The 16069-nt window shown below is 43.3% G+C and overlaps 1 protein-coding gene across 1 annotated transcript in view; it reads right to left on the bottom strand.

Annotated features, from left to right (window-relative positions):
* Positions 1 to 16069, bottom strand: part of LOC147016965 (WD repeat-containing protein 7-like) — a 301923-nt gene that overhangs the window by 33813 nt on the left and 252041 nt on the right. Inside the window, exon 21 of the mRNA XM_085846266.1 lies at positions 12582 to 12783. Within this exon, the coding sequence (XP_085702392.1) occupies positions 12582 to 12783 (202 nt within the window). The remainder of the gene's footprint in view (positions 1 to 12581; positions 12784 to 16069) is intronic.

Raw genomic sequence — 16069 nt, 5'->3', positions numbered from 1 at the left:
ATTATGTGGTGGAGGTATGTGCTCTACCTCGTGCCCTTGTTGTTTACAATGATTTTATTATCTCTATTATAATACCAAGTTTGCACACTAAAAACTCGGCTCGCCGTCACATGATCGCGATGAAATTTCTGTGGCACTTAGCGGACATGCCGACAATGTTTGGGAAGTCTTGGCGTTCCATAGTACCACTTTCATGTTGCACAATGCGTATTTTTGTCATTCCCCATGTACGGTCTGTCGTCTGCTACCAGGTATGTTGTACTGCTATCCCGTGCATGTGCACAGGTATCGCTAGTCTTTCTATAGTCTGTGAAGCAAATGCACGCTTAATATTGAGGCCGAGCTATCGAGGCTTTCAGGCCGTGACCTTGCTCTCTAAAAAAACTCAACAACATGAAAAAATTATTTTCACGGAAATTGTGGAAGTGTTTAACGAGTCGAGGGAGCCATGCCAAAAGCTTTCCACAGTTCCTAAAGCTCGACGGCCTAGCTTCACAAAGCCGGATACTGCCATGTCGACTGCATTTTGTGGCCCTTCCTGAGGTAGGTCGAAGTGAAAGTACATGCAAAGTAAAAGCCTAATCCGAACACTAATGGGGAGCTTAAATATGACCCAAAGCTTAATCTTCAACCCTATGATCCAAAACATCATAACTTGATTCTAAGCTCTGCAATGAATCCCAAAGCTTAAAACTCAAACATAGTTTGATACTTAATGGGAAATTTTGACTTGGATAGAAATTCTCAGCACATGAGAACAATGTCAACGATACTTATTTTACACTCCACCTATAAGTAAACATATATTTATTGCGCTGCAGGTACATTTCAAGTATAACGAGATCCTCAAAAAAGGGTTTCCTCCTTTGTTCAACAGCAAATCTAAAGGAAGACGAAAGTATTAGAACAGAGGTTTAGAATCTCAAAGTCATCTAACTGAGACAAACACATCAATATGTACTGTCATACTTGTTCAGATGTGATCTTATCAGCAAGATGACTTTGAGATCCAATAGATTGGTAAGACTCAATAAGTAAAGGTTATTTCAAAAATAGAACTGAATTAGAACGACACTCGGTAGAGCGCATACCTCTGCCAGCTTGAACAGTTTACGTTTTGTATCCCACTGATAGGCCGGATCTGGATTCAGTTCTTGACCAGAATCTAATTACCTTATTGTCATTTGTCACCAACCCAACTCATCCACCTCGTTTTGTTATAACCCATCCATAACTTTTTGAGATATCATGCTATATCGTTTTTGGACTCATCTCTCAATGGTGAAGAATCACTTTAAAAATTGAAAAATTTCTCGGATCCGGATTCTGACCTTCACCAAAATTGAATCAATTATACCTCGTCAGACACCCAACCTGTCCACCAAGATTTGACTGAATCCGTCCACAACTTTTTAAGTTTAACTGCTCACAGAGAAACAGACAAACAAACAGACAGACAGGGGTGAAAACATAACCTCTGTCTACCTTCGGTGCCGGAGGTATAAAGTGCTCTTGTTGAATTTTGCTTGAAGGTAGGATTTCAAGGTAGGTTGCCAGGTAGATTCAGGAGATTGGCAAGAACTTTAAGAGTAGTTTAGCAAGAGAGATAGTGCAGGTTGTTGAGCAGTTTATGGGTTGATCGGCTTCATAGATGCAGTGAGTTAGCTTGGAGTTTTAATGGCCATCATGCATTTTGAGTGCAGCCTGTGGCTTCTGTTTTGCATCACTGGCTGAGCGTACTGCCGATGCAGTGTCCATTGTGGGTTAGGGCAGGAATTTGGAATTTGGCCGTGGTGCTGGCAAATACTCGCCTACTTTTCGCAAAGGACACTGTGGGATCTTTAACATACACCAACGAATGCTGGCAAATGGGAAACCCGTTTAACGTCCATCTGAGTGGTGACACACATTGATGAATCATCCTGCATGTGAAACACTGGAATGACAGTTTATAACTGGGTCGAGATTCAAACCCAGGTGAGACAGCTTAGAGGCGAGTGTGCGTACTTCTAGGCCATCCTGTCAGCCGAGTTTAAGGGTAGATGTGCTTTATAGATATTGTAAGTTAGCTTAACGTTTAAGGGTAGCTTGGCCGAGTACATATAATACATAGATTGGTGAGGAATTTCAGGGTTATATAGCTCCGCTAAGTGAAGGAAGATCTAATGCAAGAAATAAGCACATACATCATTCAAAACATTGAAGTTGTGAGACTTTTGTTCACATTTAAAAATGCAACTCACACATGTTGGAATTCATTTTTGGCGAATTTAGTCATCCAATGTGTTTGCACTTTTATCCTTGAGCTAGCAGGATCACTTAGGTCGTGGAGCAAAGGTAATGCTAGAATTTGAAACTGCAAAGCTTACTATCAGACACCCAGAGGTCAGGACATTGGAGTAAGTGGGAGATAATCCATGGTTTCCTCAGTGAAAGGCAAGAGACCAAATAGTCTTGTGACCATACATTTGGACATCTTGGGAATTCCATCAGATACCTGCGTGCTGGGTTTGGAAACATGTGGTTGGAAAAGGAAAGCCTGCAAGCTAAGCTCTCTGTCCGGGTTCTTCCCGACATCTTTGTTCCTTGTTCCTTCAACATTTCTTTCTCATTTTTTTTTCACAATTCTCTTTATTCACTGTAATTCTTGCTGTTTCTTCTCTTTCATCTCTTTTACTCTCTATTCCGCTTATTCATTTTCAATTTCTCAAAGGAGAGGTGAATTCTTGCAGAATTTTTTCTCACTTGACTTGCAGAATTTCTCACTTCAAGGCTCACTTGACTGCACCTGGATGAGTTTTAGTCAGGTGGCACGGTGAAATTACCGTTACTGACCGGATAAAAGCATCAAATTTTGCATGGACTCAGGGTTCAACGTAACTTAGAAATCTAGGGTGGGTACCACGCTAAACGACTTCCACTTTAGTCTAATTCCAAGATGGCCGCCTTGATCACACCACACCTGATTTAAGACCAGACTATTGACTATTTACCCTCTTTGTATGGCTAAGTAGTACATTTTATGGCACAAAATAAATTTCATAGTACATAGGACCAAAAAGATTTTAATTTTAAACATTTTAATGTTCATAGAAACAAAAATCATGGTCAAATTCAAGATGGTGGCCATGTTTTTCAGGTCGGAATATATATTTTTCGCAATTTGGAGTATTTTGCGTGTTGCTTTTCACGAGGTTGTTTTTAGAGGAAATAATACAGCATTTCTGATTCCTACAAACCTGTACAGTCATCCCCCATTTATTGCGGGGGTTACGTTCCAAACCCCCCACCCCCCCCCCGCGAGAACTGAAAATCCGCGATGAATGTATGCCTCCCAAAAAAAAAAAATCGACTCGTCTGGTCTGGTCGGCTTTGCAATGATCGGGTTCGAGGTGCTGGAGATCGACTCGTCTGGTCTGGCCGGCTTGGCAATGATCGGGTTCGAGGTGCAGGAGATCGACTCGTCTGGTCTGGTCGGCTTGGCAATGATCGGGTTCGAGGTGCCGGAGATCGACTCGTCTGGTCTGGTCAGCTTGGCAATGATCGGGTTCGAGGTGCTGGAGATCGACTTGTCTGGTCTGGTCGTTTTGGCAGTGCTCGTCCAACCGCGGCAAACTTTTTTCCTTCCCGAAGCATTTATTGAGCACTTTAACCTTCTCCTGGAGCGTCAGGACCTTCCTCTGGTGCTTCGGTTCCTTGCCAGAAGCCTTCGAAGGTGCAGGGCGTTTGGGCAGCTTGGAGAAAAAAACGTAGAAAATATTCGAAGTTCACAAACGAAACTTTGTCTCGTGCGTTGTGTGACTGGTCGAGCACCACGAGTTATAATTTATTGCTTAAATAATTAATATTTTATATATTATTACCGTGATATACCGGGGGAATCCGCAGAAAAAATTAGTTAGGTTCCAAGGGAAAACCCGCGATAAACCGGGGGCGCGATAGGTGAACCGCGATATAGCAGGGGATTACTGTATATGAATACCCTAATGTACTTTTAATGCAGTAATGTACGTTTGCGTGGTCGCTAGACTACCCTTATTCTCAGGTTTTCCGTCTGTCTGTATGTCTGTCTGTTTGTTTGTATGTAATGGACAGCTCTGGAGGCCAGAGGATCAATCGATTTTGATGAAACTTGATTGGTAGGTTCATACCACGATCTAGTTGTATGTTTTTGAGCACCGTTGCTATGGACGCCACCGTTGCCGAGCAACGGGACTGAAATTTTTGAAAAAATCCGAAAAATATATTTTTTTCGAGAATCAAAAATCGGCTTCCGAACTTTTATGCGCACTATAATCAACCTCTTTGTCAAAAAATTTCATCCCGATCTGTCAAAAAACTGTATGACTAGTATGCAATTATATAGCGACCACCCATGTCGCTTACTGGCTTGTTTACATGTATTATATCTGTCTTTTAGAGTTCAGGGAATTTTATACATCTACATTGGCAAAGCGGTGAGCAATCTAGGTTCGCTTTGTAACATTTACATGTAGTGCAGTCCCCTTTGCATGAACATCTGATTAATTCCTTGCAAGCCTTAGAGACCTCAGGGATTGTCATCCAAACAGGCAACCATGTTCCAGACTCCTTAACCCAGCCAAAATCTTGGGGGGGGGGGGGGAAGGAACCACTTGATGAGTTTCTGTACTGGTTGTCCAGATTCCTGCCTGGTATATCCCTCGTCGAAGATGTTGAAGCAACGCATTCTGAGTCGGTGGCAAAAGATCCATTGAAAGATTTCTCTGACAATAGATCCTGTCTTATTTCATTAACAGAGGTCAGTGGGCTGCTTTTATCATCCAGGGCAACAATAAGTCTTTCAAGGAGTTGAAAGTTATTGGAATCAGTGTCAAGTTACAGAAATGGATGTTCTGCAATATGGACGAAAGTTTCTGTTACATCTTGATCTGCGTGCCTCACCTGCCACATCAACTTTTTCCCCTTTTCCCAGATGGCAGATGTAGTGTCGCACCCAGATATTGCATGGAAGTGCAACTGATTTTTCTGGTCCAAGATTAGCGCTGATAGAGTTTATGCTGTAGTATCTGTAATTTCTGCCCATACCAAAGGCAACCCAGACATCCACTAAAGGCTGTGTCCTTGTAAAACATGGAATTGGCCAACAAGTATGATGATAACATTAGTATCTACAGTGCGTACTAAAACACTTTTGCTGCCTTGCTTTAGAGCATGAAGTATGTGAACAGCAATCCGCGTGTCCGCTTCCTCGTGATTACAGATCCCCATTTGTAAGGATGACCCTAATGACAAAACAGACTCGTCCAATGTGATATGGAGAGATGTTCCTTCTGGATGCCTGAACTGTGCAACCTTGCCACTTAGAAAGCTGAAAATCACCTTTTTATTCTCTGGATCACATAAAAAGCCAAACCAATTCCCTGGTAGCTTTGCCTGATCTGACACCTTCCTGCAAATATCATTTCCTCTTTTTTCTCGAGTAGATTCTTTCAAACTGTCTGAAATATATGTGTCCCAAACTATGTCTATCCTTGTATCTTGTAGATGCTTCTGTAAGTGAGGAATAAATACTTTGTCAGCGTACTCACTGAAGGTAGAAATTCCATTAGTTGGAAGGCAGTGAACAATTACAGCTCCAGACAGTACCTCAAAGTCAAATATTCCTGGTGGGTCCATTTCATCAGATGGCTCAATACATTTCAGTAAGTCTGATTTACTGCCCAGAAGATGAAGCTTTCCAAAATCTGATAGTGAGGGTGGGAATGACTGTATCTCATGGGCAAAAAAACTTCCAAATCAGATTCTCTGTTTTGCATAGTAATGTATAGCTGACCAAACAGAGCTACATTGTTTTGCAACACCTTTATTTTCTTCCCTTGCTTTGAAATTTCATTTTTCTGAGGTTTTCTGAACAAAGCCAATGAATTCTTCTTGATGGTATCATGAATAGAATGGGTACAATCCTCAAAAACACATTTCACATAGTTCTGGTACTACTTTCTGCCAGTTTCCTCGAGTGCATACAGAGAGGTTATCACCAATTCATCTGCACAGGTGCAGTTGTCCAGTGAAACAAGTTTTGGGAAATCATCCCAAATTTTTTTTTACATTTCGAGACTGATTTAGGACTATCCAGACTGTGCATTAGTGTCTGATTGTCAGCCATCTTGGATTTCCATGTGTCACGTGACTTCCGTAAGGCGTTGAAGGTGGTACCCACCCTGAAATCAATCTATAGGTTCTATAGAAACATCATGCCAAATTTGGTGCTTTTATCTGCCAAGTAACGGTAATTTCTAAATATGACACTAAGCCACTTGAATATTTGAGGGTTGGGGAGTAGCGGCTGAAACCCGAATCCTATCCAGGTTCCTCGTGATGATTCCATCTTTGCTCTTTACTTCTTCAGGTTCCTTCTTTGACTTCCATTTCACTATGAAAGTTGGCACCCTCGGAGCACGGTTTCTAAGATGATCTGCTCTTAAATTTGCTGCAGTTGACTACAAGCAACATGACATGTGCAGGTGTGGCAGGTATGAGAAGTCCAAGGGTTGGGAACAGAATGTTCTCCAAAACTACAACAACAAATATGCCCACTGACAAAAGTAAATAATAAATTAGATATCTGCAATAAATTAGATATAAGCAATTAATTTCAAAAGCAACATGTTCCGTTAAGGCCAATCATGTCCTTTAATAATGCCCCTTCATACATATTGTCCCAATTACTTAGCACGTATCATCAGCAAGCTGGTGGGGAAAATGGACAGGATGGTTAAAAATAGTGAGGAGTTCGTGAACAAAAATTTTTAAAAACCCATCACAATTCAAGATGAGGAGGTAATGGTGTCATTTGATGTTGTATCACTTTTCACGAATGTCCAGTGGACTTGGTAGTGAGAGTCATGCGGGAGCACTTGGACAAACCTGAGGATTGGAAAACAGTGTGTACGAACAGCCAGTTAACTGCGGATGATGTTGCCAGTTTGTTGAGGTTATGTCTGGATAGTGCAACATTTGTTTACGATAACTTTTACTTCAAATAAATTTAGGAAATGACAATGGGTTCACCTGTGCTGGCAGTCATGGCTATTCTGGTAATGGAGGAGCTGGAAAGTAAATTGTTCAAACTGGATGAGGACTGGTTACCGCATTTTTGGTTCATGGTATGTGGATGATACTTTTGCCATTACACGCCTGGATAAAGTCGAACACCTCCTTGAAAAACTGAGTCAGGTGTATACGAGTATCAAATTCATGAAAGAAATGGAGAATGAGGGTAAGTTAGCCTTTTTGGATGTTGAGGCGCACCGGTTAAGCGATGGTACTTTAGAAACGTCGGTGTACAGGAAACCAACGCACACCAATAAACTGCTCGACTTCAACTCATCTAATCCCTTGCGTTATAAGCGCAGTGTAGCACGGACATGAACATCCTGTGTGTGGACAATCCCGTCATCCATTAAGGGTGCAACTAAGGAACTAAAACAGGTATATTAAATCTTAAAGAACAACAGCTATGACGGGAGGTTGGTACAGGGGTTTAGAAGGCATAATACAACCACCAACAAACCAGAGACGATTGGTAGGTGTGTGTTACCTTATTATCCAGATCTCTCAGAGAGAATAATGTGAAGTACACGTATTGGAGTGGCCCACAAACTTATACGTACTATTTGAAGTGTTTTTACCAAACTGAAAGATGCAATACTGGAAAGTGACAAGTTGGGTGTGGTGTACAGCACCGGGTGCAAGCACTGTGGAGAGGCATATTTCGGAGAAATGGGGAGAAACTTCCATACATGGCTGGATGAGCACAAAAGGGTGATGCAATTGGGTAACACAGATCAATCAGCAATTGCATGGCACCACATACAAATGGGGCATCAACTGGACCTAGGAGGAACCCACGTACTGGATGTCACACCTAACAAACATCGGCGATTCATGCTCGAAACCTGGCATGTTAAAGAACACAGAGGTGGTTGAACAAACAAAACCATTGATCTCCCTGTACAGTACAACTCACTGGTTAAACCATTTACTGTATAAGAGGTTGGTGCAAAAGCAAGGATACAGGTAGGTTCAACAATACTCTTGGTACGCATGCAAGAAACCACAACGCAGTGCTCCACACACTGCTAAGTTGCCATCACACAACAACACACACTCACACATTTCACCAGTACATGCACAACACAAGCACAGATTGCATCAACCCACAATCCCATCACGATCCACATACAGAACCAAAAGACGTTCTCTTAACAACCCGGAGGAACTGGGGGATGCACAGTTAGCTGTACATATACATAATTACAAAACCAGATATTAGAATCATGCTTACAAAACATGTGCGCATGCTTACACATGTGACCAGAAGTGGTTCCCTATAAATGGCCATGTGTGGTTCGCTCTGTCTCTTGGCTTGAGAAGGCTTGTGGAATGCAAGTGAAACGTCACCTGAGGAGGACTCTCTTTCCTGTTTGTTAAAAAATTTGGAGTTCAGTTTACTCGAACTTTGTTTGATCGATTGGTTGGCTGTGCTGTGTAGCTGAACGACATGCATATATATATATATATATATATATATATATATATATATATATATATATATATATATATATATATATATATATATATATATATATATATATTGTTGCGAATTCGCGCCCGCCGGCGTGTGATCGGCCGCTCGACTCGAATGGCGGCCGTCTCGCCCACCGGAACGGACAATTCTGTCGTGACCCTCTCGGAACAACGCCGGGAGCTAGTCACGGGTGGGGGTTTAACACCACCACGACCTTGCCAATTGCCCACCTGCGCAGGATAGGGTTGCTCGCCAAATTCGATCTACCTAAGTACCTGCGCGGATGGTCGACGGGGCGATCGTACCTCGCCGCAGGCCGACTCCGGACAAGAACCGCTTAAGCGGTCTATTCCGTGCTATCGGGATAACCGAGCGGTGTTATCATCGGCCTCGATGGTTCCGATTAATTATCGGGCGTATTAAGCCCACTACAAACCCTTTACGTGAAGCAGGATGGAGTGTCAATAAAGAAAAGACGAAGCGAAACGGGAAAACAGTTCACACAATGCACATTTATTACGCGACACACGGAAAGCACACATATACAGCCAAACAGTCAAAATGCACCTATATCAGTAAAACAAAAGAAACAACGACGCAGAGTTACAACCGAATACACATACACACGGCAACACTTACACAGTTCTACTTTACAAGACACGGCGCCAACACACATTTACTCAAAAGCAAAGGAAAGAAGCCACCCTCATAGACAAGGGGGCAGACAGGCCTGTAGGCCAATATGTGCGCGAGACCTGAAGGAGCGGCCAGGTCCGCGAGACCGGGTGGATCCTACCTGCGTCCTCGTGACGCGTTGGGCGGACGAGCTGCAGACGTGGCCGCGTGCTGTGCCCCGACTCCATGCTCCTTCGCGGGTTTCGTTGGCACGACGTTTGGAGTGGGGTAGGAACGGGGGCCCCTTTGCTGCACTATCTCAGCGTGGGGGAAAAGGGGGGATTGTTGATGCCCTGGGGGAGGGAGAATGGCTGGCCACGACCTCCCCTGACGAGCGATCTCCCACCGCGACCTCGTCGCCGACCGCGTCCTTCTCGCCTCACACCCGAGCTCTTTGGCCTCTTCCCACAACTCTCCTCAGCTGACTGCAGAACCCAACTCGATGCCTTCGCCACCCGACTCCACTCTCTGCCACACTCTGCTGCTGCCACACTCTGCTCTTCCAACCAAAAACTGACTCTCTCACCAAAACTGACTGCCACCAAAACTGACTCTTCGCCACGATTCGCCTTGCGCTCGCCGTTTTATAGGCTGGCAGGAGGAAACAATATGCAAATTTCCGGATCAGGATCACCGCGGGGGCGGAGCCACGCTCGCCAATTGGACGGAGGAAAAGTGGGCGTGAACCTCCCCTGATCCTAGAATTTGCATATATGGATTTCACAGACGCGCCTGGAGGCGGGGCCAAGCCGCTCCGCACTTGCTAATTGGACGGATCAGAAGTGGGCGTGTAGCGTTCTTGATCCGAATTCTCCCTCGGAAAGGCTGCTATTTGCACTCGCAGCTCGGTCAGTATCTTGAACGAGCCCAAGACAGCCCAACGCTCAGTGTTCAGAGGTGGTGCGGGAATGGCCGTAGAAGGAGAGAGGTGAGGGTGGTGGAGGGTTTATCGGTGGTGGTTAAGGTGGTTGTTGTGCCGTTTGGGAATGACGGTGATGCGATGTTTGCGGGATTGAGTTGTGTGATGGCGGTTGAGACGTGGTTGGTTCAAAATAAAGATAGAACAGAAAAACGGCTATCTCAAAGCGTCGCAGCCCGAATGAATCACATAAATTCCCTCAAAACAACGGGTTTGGGGCTAACTACACATGTACTTAGTTAAATTTCTAACAAAAATTAAACTCAACCTCTGTATATTTTCATTCCAAACATCATCATTCCAATGACAAATTAATACTACGACATTAATACACCAAAATACAATATTATAAACACTCGTGAATTAAACAAAGAGAAATGCCATTCTGACGTTACATCTGGAAAGGGAGCATCTTCACACAGATGGAAACTCAAAATCATTTTGGCCTGGTTGGGGTAAGAAATTTGGAATTGGACTTGCATGCCGATGATAAACCACCTACTCTTCGTTGAAAAACACTTGAGAGATTGTTAATACCCTCCCAGCAATCAATGCTAGCAGATGGGTTCCAAGCTCAACCACCAACTGAGGGATGGTGCACTCATTGATACATCACTCGGCCTAAAAAGTACCAGTCTGACAGTCTACAATTGGGTCGAGAATAGAACTAGACTCAGCTCAGAGGCAAGTATGCTACCTCTGCACCATCCCTTGTTGAATGGGTATATGCAAGGTTAACAATAAAGTACACAGTGGGTAATACTAAGATAACCAGCTCTAATCACATTGCACTGGGGCCAGCAAGAATGACTTGGCAGATGAACCATGCAATACAAGAGTGTAACAATTGAAAAAAAAATCAGCAGTATGTTGATTGAGGTAAGCTAACTGGAGAAGATGACGTTTTGGGTGTTAGCCCTTTGTCAGACATCTTTTGCTCTGATGAAGGGCTGCCTCAAAGTGACACCAACATTAAATAGAATGTCTGAACATATGAACACAGCAAATACTCAGCAGAATTTCGACAATATTCTCTGCAAATATTTTTTATTTTAAAAATAGTTTATCTCCATGACTTAAAACATTATTGTAAACTTGCAAAGGTACCCGGCATTGCCAGGCAACACCGGATCCTTCCTGCCATCCCACCCTCCGGACTCCCACCACATCCTCCGGACTCCCACACCACCACTTCCCCTCCCTCCTCTTACCCCATTCTACCCCACTCCCCTTCCCCTCCCTCCTCCCACAAAGGAATTTTCGCAGGGTGTATATTAAAGTGTACGTGTACATAATAACTTCTAAAAAAAAAAGTTTTTAAAAAATCCTCTGCAATTTTCCCAGCGGTCTCCTGACTAATTAATTATTACAGATAGCAGAGTGTCCACCCTCTAGGTGGGTCGAGTTTGCACATTACTTGCTGAAAAATGTATTGTCTGTGTTTTGTCAGAAGACCATAGATGTTTGTGTGGTGTGGGCTTAAAAGGTTGTAGATGGTCTAAAGGGTACGTTCCAATTGTAGTTAGCGTCTAAGGGGTCGAAAGGATCTAAAGTCTCAAGCAATATGCCGACAAAAGAAAGAGTCTAAAATGGTCCCAGTGGTCTAAAGCTCTAAATGGCTAAGGGTCCAAGCTGTCTAATCTGTCTGAAGGGTGTAAGGGGTCTTAAGGATCTTATGGGTCTTTGGAGTCAAACTGGTCTAAATTGGGTATGAAGGTACTTAATAGTCTTCAGGGTCTTAAAGGGTCTTAGGGGGTCTACAAGGTCTTAAAGGTTCTTATGAGTCCTACGGCTCTTTAGGGTTGAAAGGATCTTAGGAGTTAAAAGGGTCTTAAGGACCTTAGGAGTCTTCAAGGTCTAAAAGGGTCTTATGTGTCTTCGAGTCAAAAGGGTCCTAAGGGTCTTTGGGATCTTCACAATGTTGGCGGTATTAAAGGGTCTTTGAGGTCGGAAAGGGTCATGGGTTTTTGGGGCCTTACGGATCTTTGGGGGACTTGAGGTCTCAAGGGTCTTAAGTATCTTGGGGTCTTAAAGGGTCTTAGTGGTCTTTGGAGTCTTTAAAGGTTGAGGTGGTGGATGAAAATCCCCTTCGGACAATCCCCGGGTTGGACTTGGTCTGTGTGCCAAATGTGGTGGTTGTCGACCCAGCGCTTTTTGCAAAAAAACATGAACATACAGACAGACAGATGGACGACAAATTTTATTTAGTAGATTGGCACGAACTAATAACCGTGAGAAAACATACAATATTTTATACCCATATGACAAGATTGTACAATATCAGTATCAACAGGTCAGGTAGGTATAGAATCAATACATGATGTAATGTGTAAAAGGGAAATATACACCTTAAATTAAATAGTAAGGAAAAAGGTAAATTATAATAAAACACTGAAACAAACAGGTGGACCTCACCAGGGCTGATATGAACCAGTGGCCCATCCAAGAACCAATAGGATAGGCAGCAGTGCTGGAACCTGCAAGTGCCTGGAAAGCATAGGCAGACCTCTGTGGAGCACGTCCAGTGCAGCCCAATGAAAGCAGGCCTGGAATGGGCCAGGTTTCTCTGATACTCCGCAGAAGCATGGTTCAATCAGGAGTCGTGTAAGAACAGAACCTAGGTAGCAGCATAAGTAGAAAAGGTGGAGCTTGGAAAAACCAAAATCAACCCCCCAAAATGATGCAAAATAACTCAATTTTATGTGAGTACAGTGGTGGTCTACTGGGCATCGTTAGTGAGTAAATATTGGACTCGGATTTTTTTTTTTAATTTGGCCCACTGTTTATATAAATACTGATGTGTAACTGTGCTCCTTATACAGTACCCATGCATGTTCGGGCAGGAACTGAGAACCGATATGCCGACGAAAATTGCCTATTCTTCACAGAAGACGCCACAAGATATTTAGCAGCCACCAGCTAATGCTTGCAAGTGGGTCCCGAGATTAACTTCCCTCTAATATTCAAAGGGACCGTGCACTCATTGAGGTAATGGCCTCCCTGTGGAACACCAATCTACCAGTTTATAGTTGTGTCGAGACTCCAACCCAGACTAGACAGCTCTAGGGCAAGTGCGCTTCCTGTGCTATCATGTCCTTTGGTCAAGTGGTGAGAAAGCTAGGAAGGGATTTTTGGGGGTGTACGTCCAAATTTGGCTGAAAGCATCACTATAAACAATTTGTATTCTCAGCTTCTGGGACTTGAGTTAGTCTCAGGTGAATTAATTGATGAAAAATCCGCTCGGCTCATTCGTGACCTTCAGGAAGAGGGTTATCTTTCTGCTTCACCTGGTATGGTCCACGTATGACCCCAAGCCTAACTTTTCAGTTGATCTTTATAAATGACCACTCGAGGTAATTTCGGATTGGCAATCGAAAACCGCTTTGCAAAAACAGCACCAAGCAAAATCTCACGAGATAAAAAAACACCAACATTCCATTCAAAAAACAACATCTGCAACGTATAGATTATACAAACAATCAATCCACATGGATAAATGCTCAGTGATGTGTTCCATCCATTACAACTATTGCAACTAAGAATCGCATAAAGGACCATGTAATACAAGGTATTGATCTGTGAGCTGAAATAATAATAAAATAAATCCTCAACATACCATCTCAGCTGACTTTGTAAATAAATAAATAAATAAATAAAGGTTTTAAAAAGAGCACATTGGACTTGCAATAATAAGATAACTTGTGAATTAATTCGCCGTTTCAATGGATACGGCCGATAATGATCAAAATGTTCCTGCCAAAACCAAACCGGCTTTCAGGGAAAACTGACTTCCTTGATCTTTTGGGAAGATAGATCCCAAGGAATTTGTGGCAATGGAAACAAAATACTTTAGCAGGCCATCTTTTATAATGTACGCAAACATAGGAGAGGTTTTCACCCTCTTATGTTTGCATTGGAGAGCATAGCAAACATAAGAGAGGTTTCCAGGGGGTTGCTGCTTCTCCCTGAGATGTTGCATGGTTAACAGAGATTTGGTTTCAGAGCCGTCTTTTGCAGAAATTCAATTCACCACAACTAATGACCTTCGATAACCCATCCTAACTATCAGGAACAATCCTTGACTCCACATACCCCTCTGTAACCACTCACTGTTACTCTGCGGTGTAATCCCATCATTCCACCACCCCTCAATGATGACTTGATATTCTCCTCACTTTCTTCCACATGCTTGTTAACCGCTCACCGTTAACCGCTTGTTAACCCCAACCCCTTTTTTCTTTCATTGTGGTGACTTCATCTGCCACTACATCTGCTGGTTAGACAACCGAAATGTAATGTCAACTCATGGAACTGTTGCCAAGGCCTTGTCAGGCATCATACGTGAAGCAATCAGTAAATTTTCCAAAATGACTCTCACAACGACTCAATTCGTGGAATCTGGTCATGAGTAATGACCAATTTTCATGCTAACATCTCTTACTCCTCTTCAGACACAACTGCCTCCTCCGCCTCTGATCAAGTGCACATTGATGCTGCTTTGTTATTAGTGATAGTAAAGAACTGCACAAGATATGCAGAGTCTGGCAAGTCACACAAGCCAACTGGGAATGTCTCCAGTGAATTACTGCACTCAAGGACTGGCTCCAATCACCTCTGCACCTGATACTAATTACTCTGGAGAATGCTTTCACATATCCTTGCTCTCTCTGATGCACAGGTTCATTCCATCCTGCCTGCACTTATCCTGCCCATTCTTTTGGCCTGGATACATGGAAGCTAATGGTGAGGCAGTTGCTTCCAAGCTGCTTACTTTCTCGACTTGGAAGGAAAACCTGACTCAGGAGAGCTTGACGTCATGCCATAAAGCCCACAATAAATGCGTATATCCTCAGGAAAGTGCATATTCTCAAAATATCCTCAACTCTGATGGCCTATACTCTGCCTGTCCTTTTCGTAGGCCCTTCATTCACAAGAGAGCAAAGACAGATACACAACAAACGAGTGGTCAGTTTGCTTCTTATAATCCACATAGGTACTCTCTATAAGGATCTTAAAGTAAACACCTAGTTTTGATTTTAGTTAATTTTTGTATACATCGTCGAGGCTTGTGGAAGGGCTAGTTCGAGTACACTGAACGGATCAGGACACAAGAGGAGAAAAGGAATAGTAGAGAGAGAGAGAGAGGGGAAAGAAGACCAACTGCAGAGTTGAAGGCCAAGACAGAGCCAGACCTGGACAAACAATGGGTCTGGGGGTGGGATGGGGGGCAGGAGAGGGTGCATGGGGTGGACAACATGGATGCAGAAGGAAACTCTGAGGAAGGAAAACTGGAAATTTGGAAGGAAGAGAGATTGGGTAGGGTTGGGGGTAGAAAAGATCATGGTTTTGTATTGGAGACAATTTTAGTTGGTGGTGAACAGCAGGTTGGGGGGGGGGGGGTGAATGAGGGTAGAAAAGATCATGGTTTTGGATTTGTGATGATCTGAGATGGTGGTGAACAGCTGTCTTCTAGACCTGGAGGGAAGAATTAGATTGAAGAGAATGTGGAAGTTAGTTCCACAGGCGTTAAAAAAGAATGAGTGGAGGTGAACAGTGGTCCTGTCGTGGTTAGGTAGTTTCACCACTTACTTCAGTAATCAACCTCTGGAGGAAGTTCTGTCCCTTAAAATCCTGCTTCCTACCATAAATCATGAACTCTCCTTGGCACACCGACAGAATCTCTAAGGTATCTGCTAAAGCCAGGTGCACAATCCAAGCAATTTTCTGTAACAATCAAGGTTCTTCCTCGTTTTTGCAGAACCTCTCACAGCATTTAAATCATTTGTCTGAATGACAATGGAGTACTGTTCTTCCTTATAGTTTGGCCTATGCACACGGCCCCTTGCTTTTGAAAGGTGTGGAAGTCAAGACTTAGGAAATCATCAGCATCAACCATCAACCAT

Source organism: Eptatretus burgeri, chromosome 11 (genome assembly GCF_056783735.1).
Source record: "Eptatretus burgeri isolate ZD-2024b chromosome 11, Ebu_testis_v1, whole genome shotgun sequence".
In the NCBI taxonomy this organism is placed as follows: domain Eukaryota; kingdom Metazoa; phylum Chordata; class Myxini; order Myxiniformes; family Myxinidae; genus Eptatretus; species Eptatretus burgeri.
This window is presented reverse-complemented; position numbering and strand designations above follow the sequence as displayed.